Source organism: Miniopterus schreibersii (assembly GCF_964146895.1).
Source record: "Miniopterus schreibersii genome assembly, chromosome: 3".
In the NCBI taxonomy this organism is placed as follows: domain Eukaryota; kingdom Metazoa; phylum Chordata; class Mammalia; order Chiroptera; family Miniopteridae; genus Miniopterus; species Miniopterus schreibersii.
Genome location: NC_138103.1, coordinates 56,686,283 through 56,703,676, shown reverse-complemented (window position 1 = coordinate 56,703,676; position 17,394 = coordinate 56,686,283). Strand labels below are relative to the sequence as shown.

Sequence of the window (17,394 nt, the reverse complement as noted above, 5' to 3'; positions counted from 1 at the left end):
TAGGGTCAGGCAGTGCTGGCCCAGAGGGTCTAGGGTCCTAATCAATCACCAAGGGGTAAAAAGTTGTTTATTACTGACTTTCAGCCACATAAACTAAAATTCTAAATAAGTTTAACAGCTTAGTTGGGTAACCAACTGTCCTCTAAACACCAAAATTCTGGTTAGTATCTTTCTTTGGAAAAAAATAATTATCAAATTAAATTTCTAATGCCTGATGGTAAATCTTAAACCTAATACATAGGTACTCCTTGATCTTCAATATATAATTACTAATGAATGCTTCAATGTTGACTCTGCAGTTCAGGTTAAAAGTTTTATGTCCTTAGACAAGTAAAGAAATGAAGAGGCACTATAAGGGAAGACACTCAACCAGTAGCCATTGAGGAATTCTCAGAAGGCTGGACATGTGATGATAGATTTGCCATAATTTAGCAGTGTTCTTGTGCTAAATTAGCCAGACCTTATAGACACCTTTTTATACATATAATACATATAACTGGCTCTAAATTTCAAAAAAGATTAAGGAATTTTGAAAAATGTAAGTAATTCATGTGGTTCAAATTAGTAGGAATTATAAAAAATAAGGAAGGGTGAATACTTATGGCTGTGTCAATCTTTTGGGATTTTCAAAAAATTGAGAAGAGTACCTTTTGCTGAAAACCTTGGGCATGTTTGCTTTAGATTAGGCAGCAACTGGTACTGCTCTGTTGAGGGGACCGGCTTCTTCTGCATCTGCAGCTTTTGAAGGTTTGGGCAGTGTTTAGGCTGCTTCTTAAGTTACCTTGGGGGGGTCTATTGTGTCATGTAACAGACAAGATGTTCTCTCCAGTTTTTCATTTTGAAACTGTGGTCTTCTTAAGTTTGGACTCAAGAACACTTAAGTTCAGTAAGTTACTTATTCTTTAAAAGCCATCTCAAGACCTTAAGTATTGATTAAAGAGGAATAGTGACAGTTGTCCTTTTGCTCTAGCTGGTTGTCTGACAGTCAGTTTTGCAAAGTGGTTGAGGACACTTCAGACTACGTGGAATGTGCCTGCTCATACATGTCTGTGTACGCTGTGTATGCCCAGACCGACAACCTGTCTTCATACAATGAGGCCTTTTTCTCTTCTGGATTTATATGCATCTCAGGTCAGTTGCAATATTTTTGCATTAATAATTTTACATATTTATGAGAATGAAAATCTGTTTTCCCATAGTCATTTTATATGTACAAGATACAGATATGCTGTATTCATCAGCACTGGGAGAAAATAAAATTTCCCATTGGCTTATTCATTAAATCGTTCAGTGGATATTTATGGCGGATATAGGAAAGAACAAGACACAGTTCCAACTCATAAGGAATGTAAAATACAGTGGGATAGAAGCGAGATAACAGGAAAGGAAATACGTGTTCATAGTCTTGCAATTTAGAGGCAGGCTCTGCATCAGAATGTCAGGATTGTGTGAGATAATATACAAAAGCAGTTTGTAGCCCGGCCGGTGTGGCTAAGCAGTTCAGCATCGACCTAGGATCCAGTAGATCATGGTTCGATTCCCAGTGGGGGCATGTGCCCGGGTTGCAGGCTCAATTCCCAGCATGGGGTATGCAGGAGGGAGCGGATCAATGATTCTCCCATCACTGATGTTTCTATCTCTCTCTCCCCTCTCCCTTCCTCTCTCTGAAATCAATAAAAAAAGTGTATATATATGTGTGTGTGTGTGTGTGTATACATACATATATATGCAGTTTGTATTTTTATTGTAAAAAACATACCCCTTTGGTAGATTCATATTCTACAACCTAGGAGCTCTAAATATGCTCTGTTCTAAAAAATAATCTTTCACCTTCCACACTTAGGTTTTATTTCTGGCAGGAGTGGGACCTTTTGAATTGTGTTAAAGTCTGTCAGACTATTTACTTATAACTTAACTTAGAATAACTATAGAATTATTCTCATTTGCTGTATTGATTGGGAGTCTTAATAATTTCTTATTCTTTTTTTAAATTTAATATTTTTTATTGTTGACCGTATTACAGATGTCCCCCAATTTCCCCCCCTTTACCCCCTACTCCTAGCCTCTGCCCTACCCCAGGCCTTCACCACACAATATATTGTCTGTGTCCATTGGTTATGCATATCTGTATATGAGTTCTTTGGTTAATCTTTTCCCATTCCCTCCTGCAAGATATGTGTTATTCTTACTAACATCTTACATAAAGATGACATTTCTTGCTTAATAGATTCTTGTGTGTCCACCTAGCTCCAAAACCACATCATATTTTACTTTAATATTAATAGAAATTTCATAGACTGATGAAATAACACCAAAGGTAAAATGCTGAAATAAATCTAGATGTTATTTTATATATTTCAATAGAGAGATACATTCAAATGCTGCTGTGACTCGCAAAAATCCCTAACATGTTCTAAATACTGAACATCAAAGCAAAGAATCTTAAAAACTAAAGTGAGAATATTATTTAGATTTTATAGAAGACTAGCAGGACTATATTTCCTGGAAGAATTTTTAATAAATATATATTTTTTGCAGCTTACTCTAACAAAAGGTACATAGATTCGCTCATATGTTTGAGAATCAACACCTAAATATCAGTATCTACTTTTATTATTTTTGACTTAAAGTCATATTTGAAATTACAGTTGACTCTTGAACAATGTGTGGATTAGGGACATTGATTCCCCTGTGAGTCAAAAATCCAAATATAACTTTTGACTCTCCAAAAACTGAAGTATTAATAGCCTACTGTTGACCAGAAGCTTTATCGATTATGTAGTTGATTAACATATATTTTTGTTATATGTATTATATATTATATTCTTACAATAAAGTAAGAGGATGTTTGGTTTAGTTTGATAATAGCAAAATAATCTATCTGTTCTTTAGAGTTTTTCTTATCTACATCAAAGATGACCAATATTATCATTTTGTTAAGGGTAATTTATCTTCCTTTTAAAATCATATGGAAAAGTCATTTGTAATAATGAACTAGCTAATTGCTCTTTTCCAACTGAGTCTGTACCTTACATAGGACTAGAAAAAGTAAAGAAAAATTATTCAATTAACTAAGGAATAAATTTATAAAAAACTGTTTAGAGTATGCCTTTAGTGTAATAACAGGAAATATTATACTTTATTCATTTTATATACATTATTTTTTAATCTACTTATTGTTATAACATTTTGTACCCTGTGATTTACACATTCATATTAAAGAAATTTAAACCAAAAATTGTTACAATAAAAAAAACACCTGACTTGTAAATTTAAATCATGTATGCTAATACAGCTATTCAGCATCAAATAAGAAAATAAAAGATAAATACGTAGCATATACGGCTTCAGAAACTTGGTAACTGAAATATTTGTTTCTTTAAATCTAAGGTATTCAATAGATTTCCCAAGGCCAGTGGTAGCTGGGGCACCGCCTGCTTGATCACCTAGATAACCACCATACATAGGAGCAAGCCACAGAATCTAGCCCATTTTCCTGCCACTGGCTTCGAATCCTGGACTGCCACCAGGTGTCATGCTAGCATTTTAATTGAAGTTTAATATACTTAATTAAATATTCCTGAGCTGGTCCAGTTTAACTGTACTAAATTTATATGAAGTGAGCATATACTGGAATATTACCAAGTAAAAGGAAATGGCTATGAATAAAACAGTTGACTGGTATGCATTTTTCCTTTGCCCAGCACTGAATCCCTTTGCCTGACATTGCTACCATCTACCACAAAAACTTATAGGAAAGCATATATTTGTAATCATGTGGCCTATAATGAAACAAAAACTTGCAAGGCCCTGCTTTTAAGTCAGTATATTACACACACACACACACACACACACACACTGAAAACCTGAGTCTAAGTTAGCTTTGATCATCATAGGAAATTCAGTGTACATTTATGAATTGGTAGCATCAGCTTCATTAGTTTGTAGACCAGCTAAGTAAAAGTACAAAATCAGGCATGGCTCTGCAGCTTCTGGTTACACTGTGTGCCTGCGTGGGTGGATTTTGGAGGCAGCCCCAGGACTTGCACACCTGTCCCAGAACACCCCATGGCAGCCTTCCTAGAAATGGATTACTGCAGATGTCTGCCAACTTCCTAGGCCAGAAGCCTTGACTAGTGCAGAGCCTCACTTCTTACATGGAAGTTTGTCTACCCATCTACCCGATTAAATTTAAACATATTGAAAGCTTTTCCCAGAAGGAGTTATAAGAGGCATTTCTGGGCAGAGAACCAGACCCCATGTGGACATTTTGCAGATGCCCCGTCCACTTCCTCCAGCAGGTGATGCACTTTAAAAGTTTGTTCCGGCCTGGCCGGGCGTGGCTCAGTGGGTAAGCATCGACCTAGGATCCAGGCGATCAGGGTTCGATTCCTGGTCAGGGCACATGCCCGGGTTGTGGGCTTGATCAATGACTCTCTCATCATTGATGTTTCTATCTCTCTCTCCCTCTCCTTTCCTCTCACTGAGGTCAATAAAGATATATTTAAAAAAAAGAAAAAAAAGAAAAGAAAGATGAAAACTTTAAAAAAAATAAAAATAAAATGAAATAAAAGTTTGTTCCAAAGCTTCAGAGAAGATAATGAGAAAACAAAGTGTTAAATGAATGTTGTGTCTCCTGTTTGTCAGGGAGGCATTGATGAGTGAGATAATGCATGCAAAGTATATGGCAGAGCAGCGTACATGCCATTAATGTTTGAGTAATTCTTAGAACAACCGTGCTGAGGATGAGAGTGGCCTGAAAGGCTTAAGTGAAAAAGTTACTGTATACTGCACATTCAAAGATTAAAAGATAGCAAATATTTAAAAAATATGTTGAAATATTTTCTGCACTTGAAAACCTGGCATTAAGAGAAATTTGTATAAATTCCAAGAGAGAAGATTTGTGAGTTAGTGCTGAGGTTCTCATCACCCCCGTGTGTAAATAGGTGAGCACAAGTAGACTTAAAGAGAATAAGAACATGCCCTGGCTGGTGCAGCTCAGTTGGTTGGGTATCATCCTGTGCATTGAAAGGTTGTGGGTTTGATTCCTGGTCAGGTCACATGCCTAGGTTACAGGCAGCAATTGATGTTTTGCTCTCACATCGAAGTTTCTCTCTCTCCCTCTCCCTTCCTCTCCTAAAAATCAATAAAACTTAAAAAGTTAAAAAAATATATATATAGGAATAATTTTCTCCACGCCATTTAGAAATGTAGATGTTTAGGTTAAAAGCATCTTAGGGGGAAAGAACACATTTTGTTCCTGGTTTTAGTACCCAGTAGCATAAGGTTGCTTTTAAAATTCATAATCACCACTGTTGTAATTACATAACTATTCTTAGTAGATAAAAAGGAGTAATTACGGAACCTGAGTTTTGGTAGTATCCTTCACAGTTTTATGCCTAAAAAAATCCTATTCACTGCCCTAATTATATCTATTTAGCCAAGCCACATGGTCTTAGAAAATTAGATTTTAATATGATTCTTTTCTTAAACAGTAAAACTTGTCTAATGGAAACAGAGCACCAAATGCTTAATGAAATTATTAATCTGTTTAATTTGTGATTTCTTTTTGATAGGGAAAGGAGCAGGTAGATATTTGAAAATTAAAGTTACCCTTTGGGCTTAAGTGTGAAGATTTTATATGTCCTGCCAAATGGGGTAAATTAAAATTGCAACATAATCGTTCCAAGAGAGACTGTGCTGTGCAGGAGAGGCAGGCTACAGGCCTTATGTGCTTAACTGTCCCAAAGCTTTGTACTGTGCTGCTCTTTGTTCATGGATTATAAAACCACACATGGACCTTTTTGTTCCTGCAGGTCTCTTCCTGGCTGTGCTCTCCCATATCTTCTGTGCCAGGTATTCCATGTTTGCAGCTAAACTTCTGACTCACATGATGGCAGCCAGCTTAGGCACACAGGTAGGAGAACTCTTGCATTGTTGACTTTCATGAGATGTTCATGTTTTTTCTTCTATAATTTTGAACAGAGCGTATACATAAAGAGGAATCTCAAACTAGTCGAAATAAGCTTGTTTAGGTTTGCTGTGGAGGAGAATGGGGAAGGAAAGCGGTAAAAGGAAATGATCAGTATCAGGCCTACAGGGTGTATTTGTAAACGTTCTATAGAAAAGAACCTTAACTGCATCACTTGCAAGAAAATAGCTGCCTATGACAAAGTATTGTATTGTCAACTCATATATGCTACGTATGTCACTAATGTGTATACGTATTAAAATCAGCACATTTTATTTAATCTCTTTGAATAAAACAGACTTACAAATTATTCGTATGGAGGGCATTAAGATGATATATACTTTAAAATATCTGGATAGTATATTTTGCTTCATTTAATATTATATAATACAGTCTGGTAGGAATTCCTACTTGGAAAAGTTGTTCAGGTGTCTCTGACAGAAGAAAGTGTGAAAAACGTGGAGTCGTTCCTGAGCATACGGTTTAAAGCACAGAATGCAGATGAAAAAATTGAGTGCCTTTTCTGCCCATGAGGTACTCCCAGGCTAGAAAGCAGATGCACATATAAGCTAGTGTAATTCATTGTGATAGGTATAAACATAGATTATTTGCAAGTTACTCTGCGAATATAGATGAGGACTTAAGTCATTTTTCTGTGACGGTCAAGGGATTTTCCTAGAGGAGCGTTATTTGAGGTGGTTCCGTGTGTTGATAAAGGGGAAAGGTAGGCAGAGATGTTTGTAATAGCAAAAGGGAAAAGGCTGTGATTACCGATCCAGACAGTCAGAAGACACTATATTATGCTATTGAGAGAACTGAAGTATTTTTTTATAAAATAAAATTTCCTCTTTCCTGGGTTCTTGGGGGACACTTCTGGAGTGCAGAAAATGCTGGTGCTGGCTTGGGTGCCGGTGTATATGCATGTGTTCAATTCAGGTAAATTTATTGTGCTGTACACTTACCGTTTGCACACTACCTTTTAGAATGCTAACGGCATTTTAGTGAACTCCAACAGAACTTCAAAAAATAATACTAGTGGAGGAGCTGAAATATAAAATGAAAAGTTATCTGGGACATTGGACTTCTGTTCCTTTTATTTTTGTCCCAGGAGTGAAAATGACATGGGTAATTTTCATAATTCTGTTTTTTTGGAGGGGTGGGGGGAAGTAAGTGCTGGGTTCCAAGCAGAGGATCCCAGATTGCTTTTTAAAAGTACCTATGAACTATGGGAGGTAACAGCTGTTATCAAAGTAGAATTTACATTGAATTTGACAAGACTATTTATATTGCCGTGGTAACTATCTTAGCTGTCTGATCTTGCCTTTGTTTCTTGTATGTGAGATCTTAGAAAACCTGCTTTCCATAATTAGAGTTTACTTGGCTGTATTCACCACCCACTCTGGTGATTTTTTGGCAGCTGAATTTGTACAAGTCTTAATTAGAGAACCATAAAATTACAGACAACTCTTCAGTGTCCTAGCAGACAAATTTGCTCATGTCTAGGGATATGAAAGAAAGACTCAGGATTTATATGTTGGGGCACTGCCTTCTGATTCACATTGTACTTTGTTTTTGTTGTTTATTTAATTTATTTTTTAAAATTTATCTTTATTGTTGAAAATATTATAGTTGTCTCCTTCTACCCCCATTGACCCCCTCCACCCCCTTCCTGCCTCCTCCCCAGGTTACATTGTTCTTTGTATTAAATTTGGAGAAAATGGTTAGTATATTTTTAAAATAGATGAAGTAGCATGGTATGAAAAGTTCTACAATTTATGATTTATGACATGAAATACATTAAAAAGAATCTTCGTAGTTTACTTTTTAGCAGGGAGAATTGGTATATTGTTGACAGAAAAGTACTGTTTCCTGAAAACGGTGTACCTGTCTACTTTGATTTTTAAAATACCTTCTAAATTAAAGAGAATAGTTGTCGTACTTAAAACCTTTTAGCAAAGCCTCTTAAAATTTCTTAGGCTCTCCAGAAAAAGAAATGGAGCTGCGTACAGGAACTTGGGCCCACTCTTTCTGAATTTTAATATCATGTTGGTATCTCCAGTAACAGAATCTTACCAACAGGGCTATTCAAGTTCCATCCACGGATCTCTCATTTGGGATCCTCCGTCAGTGTTATGTTGACATCCTTAGATTTTAAGTGTCCTCTAGAGAAGTCTTCAAAAATATAGGTTTGGCCTGTGGGTTTTTTTGGCTGAGGGAGTGAAACTTCTGTAGCTGACCTAGAGTATTTGAGTTTTGAATTCTCTGCAGACAGATCTGCCAAGACCATTCGGTTTTAAATCTTTATTGTTGACCTAAGACTAAGTTGAATGGCTTTTGTGGGAAAGGGAAGAATGGAAATGTGATAGCCTCTGACTTTCTTGATGCAGTGAGTCAGTAGTGAGGCCATGAGAAGTCAGGAAAATGTGCCCCTCCGGCTATAATTCTCTACTTCTAGAAATGGATATATAATATCTATCCATCATTTATTATAAAATTTTTTATAGATATCCATAAATGAAGGAATACAGTTAAGAATCCAAAGATTATTCCTGCTTTAAAAATCAAAAGTTCTACTTTAATCTGGTTTGTTATTTTAGCATTTTTTAGAATCATTGACTATAAATGACCAGCAGGTGGCAGCAGAAGATCTTCTTTTTGCACAACTGGTTTCAGTCTAGCAAAGATGGAGTTCAGCAGAACAGATGTTTCACTGCCTAGAGAATATTCTTCTGCAACGCAGTAGCTGCACGTTCCTGATTTTCTACCTTTCTCTTTTTACCCCCTTTGTTCAGAATTGAAGTAATGAATTTCTAAGGCACTATAAGAAAGCCTGTGCATCACTGGTTTGGGATATATCTCTTATCATTTATCATGTATAGTTAAATTCAGGGGCATAAAACTATTTTCATTATATTTATGCTGTTATAAGCTTTAAGAAGTGTGTTATAGAAAAGTGGGTTTATTGACTGTCACAGTTAGAATTTTGAGATAAGATCTGTATTTTCAGAATTGTTCATTTTAAACGTATATATTTTTCTTCAGCGATGAGTTACTATTTCTCACTTATCTAAGAAAAAATGGTGAAGCGGCAAGAAATTGTGAAACTATTCACTTCAAGTAAGAAGGGAAAAACAGCAGATTTTCATGGCATTGGGAGATGTTTCTCAGAAAAACATCTAATTATATCTTTGGAATTCTTATCTTAGAATCACATTGCCAACCCATGTGTGCCTGATAAGACTGGTAAACAACTAGGACAAAGGACAAGTTTGCAGTTCAGGGTTCTCAGTTCTGGGGGGTTCTTTCAGGAAAACCAATCCTCTAAATCTAAAAAAAGAACAGAAGTTTCCTCATAGAAAACATGATAAGATAGAACTGTATTTACTCTGATTAATAAACTTAACCAGAGTGGAATATTTGGAGGGTTTTTCCCCTCTGTCTGTTGTTTGTTGTATGACTTAAGCACTTTTACTGAAACTGAAGAGCAACTTTGTATATGTAAAACAGTTAAATTTACCAGCCAGCTTATATATCATCTGAATTCAGATGACACTGAATATTGGAAAATTTGAAGTACTTAAATAGAAATTTTTGGTAGCCATTGGGTGTGCACGAGTTTTAGCTACATAGGCCTCCACTTCAAGAAGGGACTGAATTGCCTTAAAGTTCAGAAAGCTGTTTTCTGGAATCTAGCACAAGTTGGCTTGTTGGTATCTCATCCAGTTCCCTCTTCTGCAATATTTTGGGATGTCATTTTGCAATGTCATTTTGTTTCCCAGGTAGGATCCTGCTCAGAGATTCCTGCCAATAGATTCTGCTTTAATCTGCAGGTTATGTCATTGTACCTGTGAATATCTAGCATTTTTGAGACTCTGAGAATCATCGACAGCACGTGACTGAGGCCAGAAGCCATGTGTGACCTCCCAAATACTGACTCTTCTGGTTTCTCTCCCTGCTGCTGGCACTGTCTTGTTGAGAATGTCAACCCAAGAAAGTCATTGTGTGTAGGGTCAGAAAACATGTATCTAATAAGCATATATTTATGGCTTGAAGCAGAGTAAGATGGAAATTGTAAAACGTTCATTAATTACAATACTTGTCATTAGTTGGAAGTTTTGATTAATTACTTTCTTTTTAACCTGAGTATCCTTTATTATTTCTGCTTTTTATTTTTAAAGATTTTTAAAGTTTTTTTATTATTATTATTGATTTTTAGAGAGAGAGGAAGAGAGAGGGCGAGGGAGAGAGAAACATTGATGTGTGAGAGAAACATCGATTGGCTGCCTCCTGCACGCCCCCTACCGGGGATCGAGCCCCCAGCCCGGGCATGTGCCCTGACCGGGAATGGAACCTGCAACCCCTTGGTGTATGGGACGAGACCCAACCAACTGAGCCACACTGGCCAGGGCTATTTCCGCTTTTGTTACTTAAAAAAAAAAAAAAGATTTATGCTAGGCTGTTGTTGCTCAGTGGCTGAGCATTGACCCATGAACCTGGAGGTCACGGTTCAATTCCCAGTCAGGGCACATGCCCAGGCTGTGGGCTCGATCCCCAGGATCATGCAGGAGGCAGCTGATCGACGATTCTTTCTCATCATTGATGTTTCTCTCTCTTCCTTTCCCTTCCTCTTTCTGAAATAAATTTAAAAAAAAAAGATTTAAGAGTTTAAGTACAAGGATCAAAACTGGATCTTTCTTTGAGGATTGGAAACTTGAACAGTCCAAAGGGGTGGTTTATTCAGTAGAGCGTTGTGTCGGTATGTCAGTGCAGATGTCAGCGTGTTAGGAAAGTGTTTCCTGCACTTGGAGGTCGGCCGCTTGCTGATGCCCAGATGCTGATCAGTGGCTCTGGGGTGGGTTTCTGGCGCTGCCCACGGCGGCGGGTTAGCTGTGCGTGACCAAGCACGTCCCTGGTGGTGCCCCGCTGCTGCTGCTGTAGCGCCAGAAGGCCCACACCATCCAACTCTTTTCCTTACTATAAAAAATCATTTAAGAAATTACATCAAAGTTTTACTTCCTTTTTTCTTTTCCTTTTTTTCTTTTTGATTGAATTTATTGGGGTGACATTGGTTAATAAATTGTATCATTTTCAGGTGTACAAGTCTATAATCCATCATCTGTATATTGTATGATGTGTTCACCACCCTAAATCAATTTACGTTTATTTAAAGTATCATTGTGTTTGAAATTACTTCCAAACATGTATCTTTCCTTCTTGAAGGGAAGCTCCCCTCATCCCTCAGGTTACTAAGAAAAGGAAAGGTTCTTAGACAAGTGAGCTAATGCCCAACTCAGAGGACAGCCAGGGATTTGATTTTGGTCTTAAAGCATTTCACAGTTTTCAGAACTTCTCAGTGTTGATTTGGACATAAAATAAACCACTAGAAAGAAAGTGTAATGAGCCCCCCACCACCAAGTTTGTTCGTTCTTGTAAAGAGCTGTGAGTGCCCAATTTAATGGTATTATGTAAGGCTTTTATTTTTATTTTTTGTACAAAAAAACCTGAGGTATTTAATTGTCTCCTTTCTTTTTTTTTTTAAAAAAAAAATGTGTCTTTATTGATTTCAGAGAGAGGAAGGGAGAGAGATAGAGAGAGATAGAAACATCAATGATGAGTCACTGATCGGATGCCTCCTGCTCACCCCCTACTGGGGATCGAGCCGTAACCCAGGCATGTGCCCTGACCAGGAATCGAACCCCGATCTCCTGGATCCCAGGTCAATACTCAACTGCTGAGCCACACCAGCTGGGCTAATTGTCTCTTTTCTTCACAGAAAGGTTAATTTGTTGAATATGGGTAAAGAGCATTCTGCATACAGATATGAATATGCATTTAAGTTGAACTTATTAAACTATTTCACTCTAATTTAGGTATGCTCATCAATGTGACCAAAATATTATCACATTTATGACTGTGAATGCCCATATAATCACCCAGTAATGGAATTAAAACAAAACAAAAAATTGAGCCAATCTTACTTATCCCAGGAGAGGCTCATCACTCACCCAAGAACTCAACCACTTTCGCTTGGTCAGTTCTGAGACTGCAATGGCATGATAAACACCCCTGAAGTATGTAAATGACAGTCTGGAACAGCAGCCTCGAGGTACGGACCGGGTGTCCTGTGACCACAGGGTGATCTCTCGTCCTTTAGTGTGCCGGGCGGTACTGCACAGCCTGTGGGTGGGGGCCTCCGCTTAGAAAGATCCCATGTTGGAATCTGAGCTGGTTGTTGAAGGATGTATAACATTTGAAAACTTAGAAGGTGGCACATTCTGGGCAGGAAAATGTACAAGAACAAAAGCACAGACCGCGTAGAGCACCCGGGGAGTTCCACGTCAGTGAGGCCTGACGTGCACAGAGAGACAGGCAGGCCGACTCCAGGTGAGGTGACTGCACAGCGTCTGAGGACCTTGGAAGTCACTGGTGGAGTGAGGCCACAAAGGCACAATATGAGAGGAGTGTTTCTGACATTAATCTGGCAGTTAGAGATTAAGTAAAAATGCATTAGAGTAGATGAGGAGCCAGCTAGGGAGATCAGTTTAGAGAAGCAGGGAGGACGGCTTTTATCATCTCCTGGTTGTGCTGGGTTGTTAGCTTGGACAATGGCTTTGGCAATGAGAATTCCAAGGAAGGAATAAGAATTGATAAACTTGTTTTGCTTTATAAAACTTTTGCAGTTTCACTGTTTTCTTTAAAACAATAAAAAGTCCACATTGCAAATTTTATTTAATAAACATGAACATACTAGTTACTAAGCATTTTATGAGGTAGGTACTAATATTATACCTATTTCACAGATGAGGAAATCAAGGCACAAAGAATTGAAGTTACCTGCCCTGAGTCACGTAGTCGTAAGCAACAGAACAGGCTTTGAACACAAGCAACCAGGCTCCAGTCCCTGCCTTTTAGTCACAATTCAATACTTCCTCATAAATCAGGAATTAATGAGATTTACTCTCTCACTAAAGGAGGTAAATGATTTTAAGGCGACTGAAACCTGTGGTTTCATTTGAACTAAATAGAAAAGGCTGAAAGTTTTCATGGATGGAGAGGGAGACATGCAATTTTAATATCAGGGATTTAAAGTTTCTATAGCACAGTTAAGCTGGTGATTTAGATGTTAGTTACATAACCATAAAGGACCTGACACTGTAAAATAGGTTCTTCAAAACAAGTTGTGCAGAGAACCTGGGATTATAGAATACTCATAGCTGATGTCACTAGGGGCTTGCTTTATGGCCCTGAAGTGATTTATGTGTATTGCCTTATTTACTCCTTAAAACAACTACATGTGGTGGGTAGTGTTGTCATTCCTATTTTACAGATGGAAAAAAAGGTACTAGGAGACACTCAGGTACCAGCCCTAACTAGCCCTGATAGACAGAAAATTGTGGCCAGAAGAAGGAGTCAGACCCAAGTTTGTCTGGCTCCAAAACCTATGTGTTTAAAATACTGTGCCATGTGGAATGAGAAGCATCATTAGAAGCAAATAATTAAAGCATAGTTAAAGTTTCTGAGGCCAAAGAAGAAGAAAAGATTTCAAATGGAAGGAATTATTAGCATGAGTGAGAAATGAGTCCTACCATTTGGCAAAAACAAGGTCACGGGAGACCTTGGAGAGAGGGGGTGAGAATTAGACATAAAAGGTTCCTGAGTAAATGGGAGGAAATGGCAGAGGCTGTTTCAGACCACACCTGAGAAAACTGGCAGTAGAGGAAGGGGACTTTGGGGTCACAGGAAGAGGAAGAACCCTGGCACCTCTGATCATAAAAAGCTGAATGGAAACAGAACCCTGGAGCTTCCAGTACCATTGACCAGGGGGGCAGGTCTCATCTCCCACCCACCACCCTTCATTGGTATTTTTCTTTTCTCGAAAGAGAACTTTCTATAGAAGTTTGCTGAAAGGGTTTTAAGAATTAGGAAATTTTTTCTTTGGTCTGAGCGTTTTTATTTATATTTTTTATTGCTTTGAAATGTTTTATGCCTTAGGCAAGGGGCACCCTGCCGGTGCCTCACCCAATCATGTTATATGTAGGAGAATAGTGGAGCTCTAGTCTGAGCCCCACCCTTCCGCTTTTCTTAAATCCAAATTTCTTTGATGACCTTACATTTTTTGGTATTATTATTATTATTGAATTTCATGTGAACTTGCAATCAGTCATGAAGTAAATGTGTAGCTAGTGATTATCAAATGTATAATACTTTCTACAGCCGAGAACATTAATATTGTGATCATCAAAAGTATTTGCTTTAAGGAATTAAGGCAATTTTGGTATTTAAAATGGAGTGAAACTTGAATAGTGATTAAAGTATTAAATTTCAGAAGAAATAATGTGCTTTATTTTTACTTTCTTAAGTATACATTTTCTTTATATATCAATTTTTTTATTCTTAAAATCTTTTAATAATCAAATCCAGCTTCTTTTTTTAAACAAGCTTTCAGAATTCAGCTCAACATAGACTGTTTCACTAAATTGAAAATAAGTGGACACTGAAGGTACAAAAATAGTATCATGGTCACACTACTGGGAAATTCAGACTTTCCCAAGTGCTGAAGTAGCAAAGCAACAGAAAGAATGAGTAATATTCTGAATGAGGCTACAGTGACATTATCATGTTTGCAACATGGCTTTGTTACCAGGAAAATCCGTGAGGCAAATCCAGACTTTACCAGAAAATACCAGCTTGGAATCTTTTATTGCAGCCTCAGAAACATAAACTATCCTTGACTTTTTAAAGACTTCTTTTCATGTCCCTAACTGGGGAAAATCAGCATGTGAAAAAAGTTGTTTTTGTGAATATTTAATGATAGCTCTAAAGGACTTTACGTCATGTGGACTGTGGGGGAGAGAGTCCCGGTTTTAGAATTAGAAGGACAAATGGGGTAATATCCCTGAGCTGCATGGGAAAAATCATTGGAAAAATAATAAGAATGCCTGCCTTGCAATGTTGTTGAGAGGATAATAGATCATGTTCAAAAAGCTCAAAACACAGGCATGGGGAAAGAGGGGCAAAGGGAGGGCAAGCTGCCCCTCGATTCCTGCTGCCCCACGAGGTCGCAGGGGCCCCTTGGGTTCTGCTCTGTGTGAAATGCTCCGTAATGCCTTCAGGAGAACTGAGCCTGGGTTTCGGTTCTTGAGGTTTTCTTAAATCAACTGCAAGGGAGGTGACAGGTTTTTTTGCCCCACCTTCTTTAAACAGTGGGCTCTATCACGCCTTTTACCATAGCTCTCTCACTTTACTGTCCCGGAAAGGCTTTTCTGTTGGTCTGCATAACCTGGAGACACTATTTTAATTTTGCTTTGTTTATATTTTTCAAGTGAGATTCCCCCCCCATCCTGAGTATTTTCTAAGTTTGTGTCTTTATTGCTTTTGCTGAATTATTAGAACCTTAATAACTGGAAATACACGTATATATGAGTTTATATATATTTCTATATATACATATATCTATATATACATACAGGGTGGGGCAAAAGTAGGTTCACAGTTCTGAGTACATGAAAGTTTATTTTTGTATTATTATTTATTAATTATTGTATTATTTTCCATTTGAACAACTGTAAATCTCCTTTTGCCCCACCCTGTATATACCTATTTTATTTTATTTTTATTTTTTTATTTTAGAGAGAGAGGAAGGGAAAGAGAGAGAAGAGAGAGAGGAGAAACATCGATTTGTTTTTCCACTTATTTATGCATTCATTGGTTGATTCTTGTATGTGTCCTGACCAGGGATTGGACCCACAACCTTGGTGTATTGGGATGATGCTCTAACCAACTGAGCTACCCAGCCAGGGCCTATACCTGTTTTTAAAAAAAAACTGTGTGGCTCAGTTGGTTGGGCATGGGCCCGTGCACTGAGAGGTTGCCAGTTCGATTCCCGGTCAGGGCACATGCCAGGGTTCCTGGGGGCGTACAGGAGGTAGCCAATCAATGTTTCTCTCTCACATGGATGTTTCTCTCTCCCTCTCCTTTCTTCTCTCTCTAAAAATCAATAAAAATCTTTTAAAAGAAACTATGTGTGTATATTTACATATATATGTATGTATGTGTGTATATGGTGTGAGCTTGTGCATGTGTATACTTTTGAAATTTAAAACTGGCATATATTTTACAAGCAGGGACATTATTTAATGAAATACCCAGTACTGCTAAGGACTACCATAAGCACCTGACGAGCATAATTTTATGTAATCCTTACAACACTCTGTGATATAATCGGTATTATTATTTCCTCTGTATTGACATGAGAAATCTGAGACCCCCAAAGGCTGCATCACTTGTCCACATCAAGTAGCCTATTGACTCCAAAGCCCTCATCTCCCTTTCCATCCCTCTGGGAAGGATATCTTACAACCCCTCAAAGGTGACATTTTCCTCTACTTCCATGGATCATAACAGCATGGTCTCTTGCAGACAGTTTTTTTTTTTAAACAACTTTGTTGTGATTTAATTCACACAACATACATTTTACCCATTTAAAGCATACAGTTCAATGGCTTTTAGTATATATACACACACACACACACACACAGAGAGTTGTGTACCCATCACAACAGTCAATTTTATGTATTTATTTTTTCTAGTTTAGTTAATATTTACTACTGTATTAATCATGTCAGTAGACGTCTCTTCAATCTCCTTAGCTCTCTGACATCTTGCTTGCTTTTGTGAAACTTTTTAGGAGTGGCCCTTACAAAATTGGATTTTATGTTTCCATGTACATCTATAAGTCCCAAGAAGTTGTGTCTTTGAGTTTTAGTTGTCTGTCTGCCTAGCTAAGCTTTATGTTCCTGAGCAAAGAGACTTTTCTTTTTTATATCATATCCTGTGCCAAAGGTGTTTGAGGGCCAAAATAGCAACAGTTATAAAAGCAAAGCAGCCTTTCCTATAGGCTTGTTAGTCGTATGCAGTCTAGAACCACCTTTCTGGCAGAGCCCCATTTGGATCCTATCTCCCAGGAATATATACTCTGTGTTCTGCCAGGAATGGGGAGGAACTTGGTTTCAGGCTCTATGTTTTGGTCATAAGGGTGAATGTTATTGCCAAATTGAAACATTTATATGTTACATATCAACAACCAAGTGCATTTCGTGGCCAAATTTTATCTGCAGAAGATGCATGTGCAAGTGATTTTATGTGATTTGGCATGGAAACTGTAAAATTCCATAGCAACCCAGACCTCACCTCTAAGCCCCAGCCCAACCCAATTTATGCCTCCGCCTTTTCTGGATTACAGAAATCAAAGTTAAATGAAAGTCAACCTCTGAATTCATAGTCTCACTTTTGCATATTTTAAAACATTTTAGTATGGATTTCTTTTTTAAATATGCATAGAGTTAACCATATTTGGGAATTAAATGCATCTGATTGCTCTGCTTCTAGACTGTATCCCGTTGTGTCCCCTTCCTTCAGTCTTT

At 37.7% G+C, this 17,394-nt stretch overlaps 1 protein-coding gene across 1 annotated transcript in view; it reads left to right on the top strand.

The window, feature by feature from the left end:
- The window catches only part of ADGRV1 (adhesion G protein-coupled receptor V1), a 425,471-nt gene that overhangs the window by 201,817 nt on the left and 206,260 nt on the right, over positions 1–17,394 (top strand). Inside the window, exons 82-83 of the mRNA XM_081133843.1 lie at positions 971–1,131; positions 5,817–5,917. Coding sequence (XP_080989969.1) covers positions 971–1,131; positions 5,817–5,917 — 262 coding nt within the window. The remainder of the gene's footprint in view (positions 1–970; positions 1,132–5,816; positions 5,918–17,394) is intronic.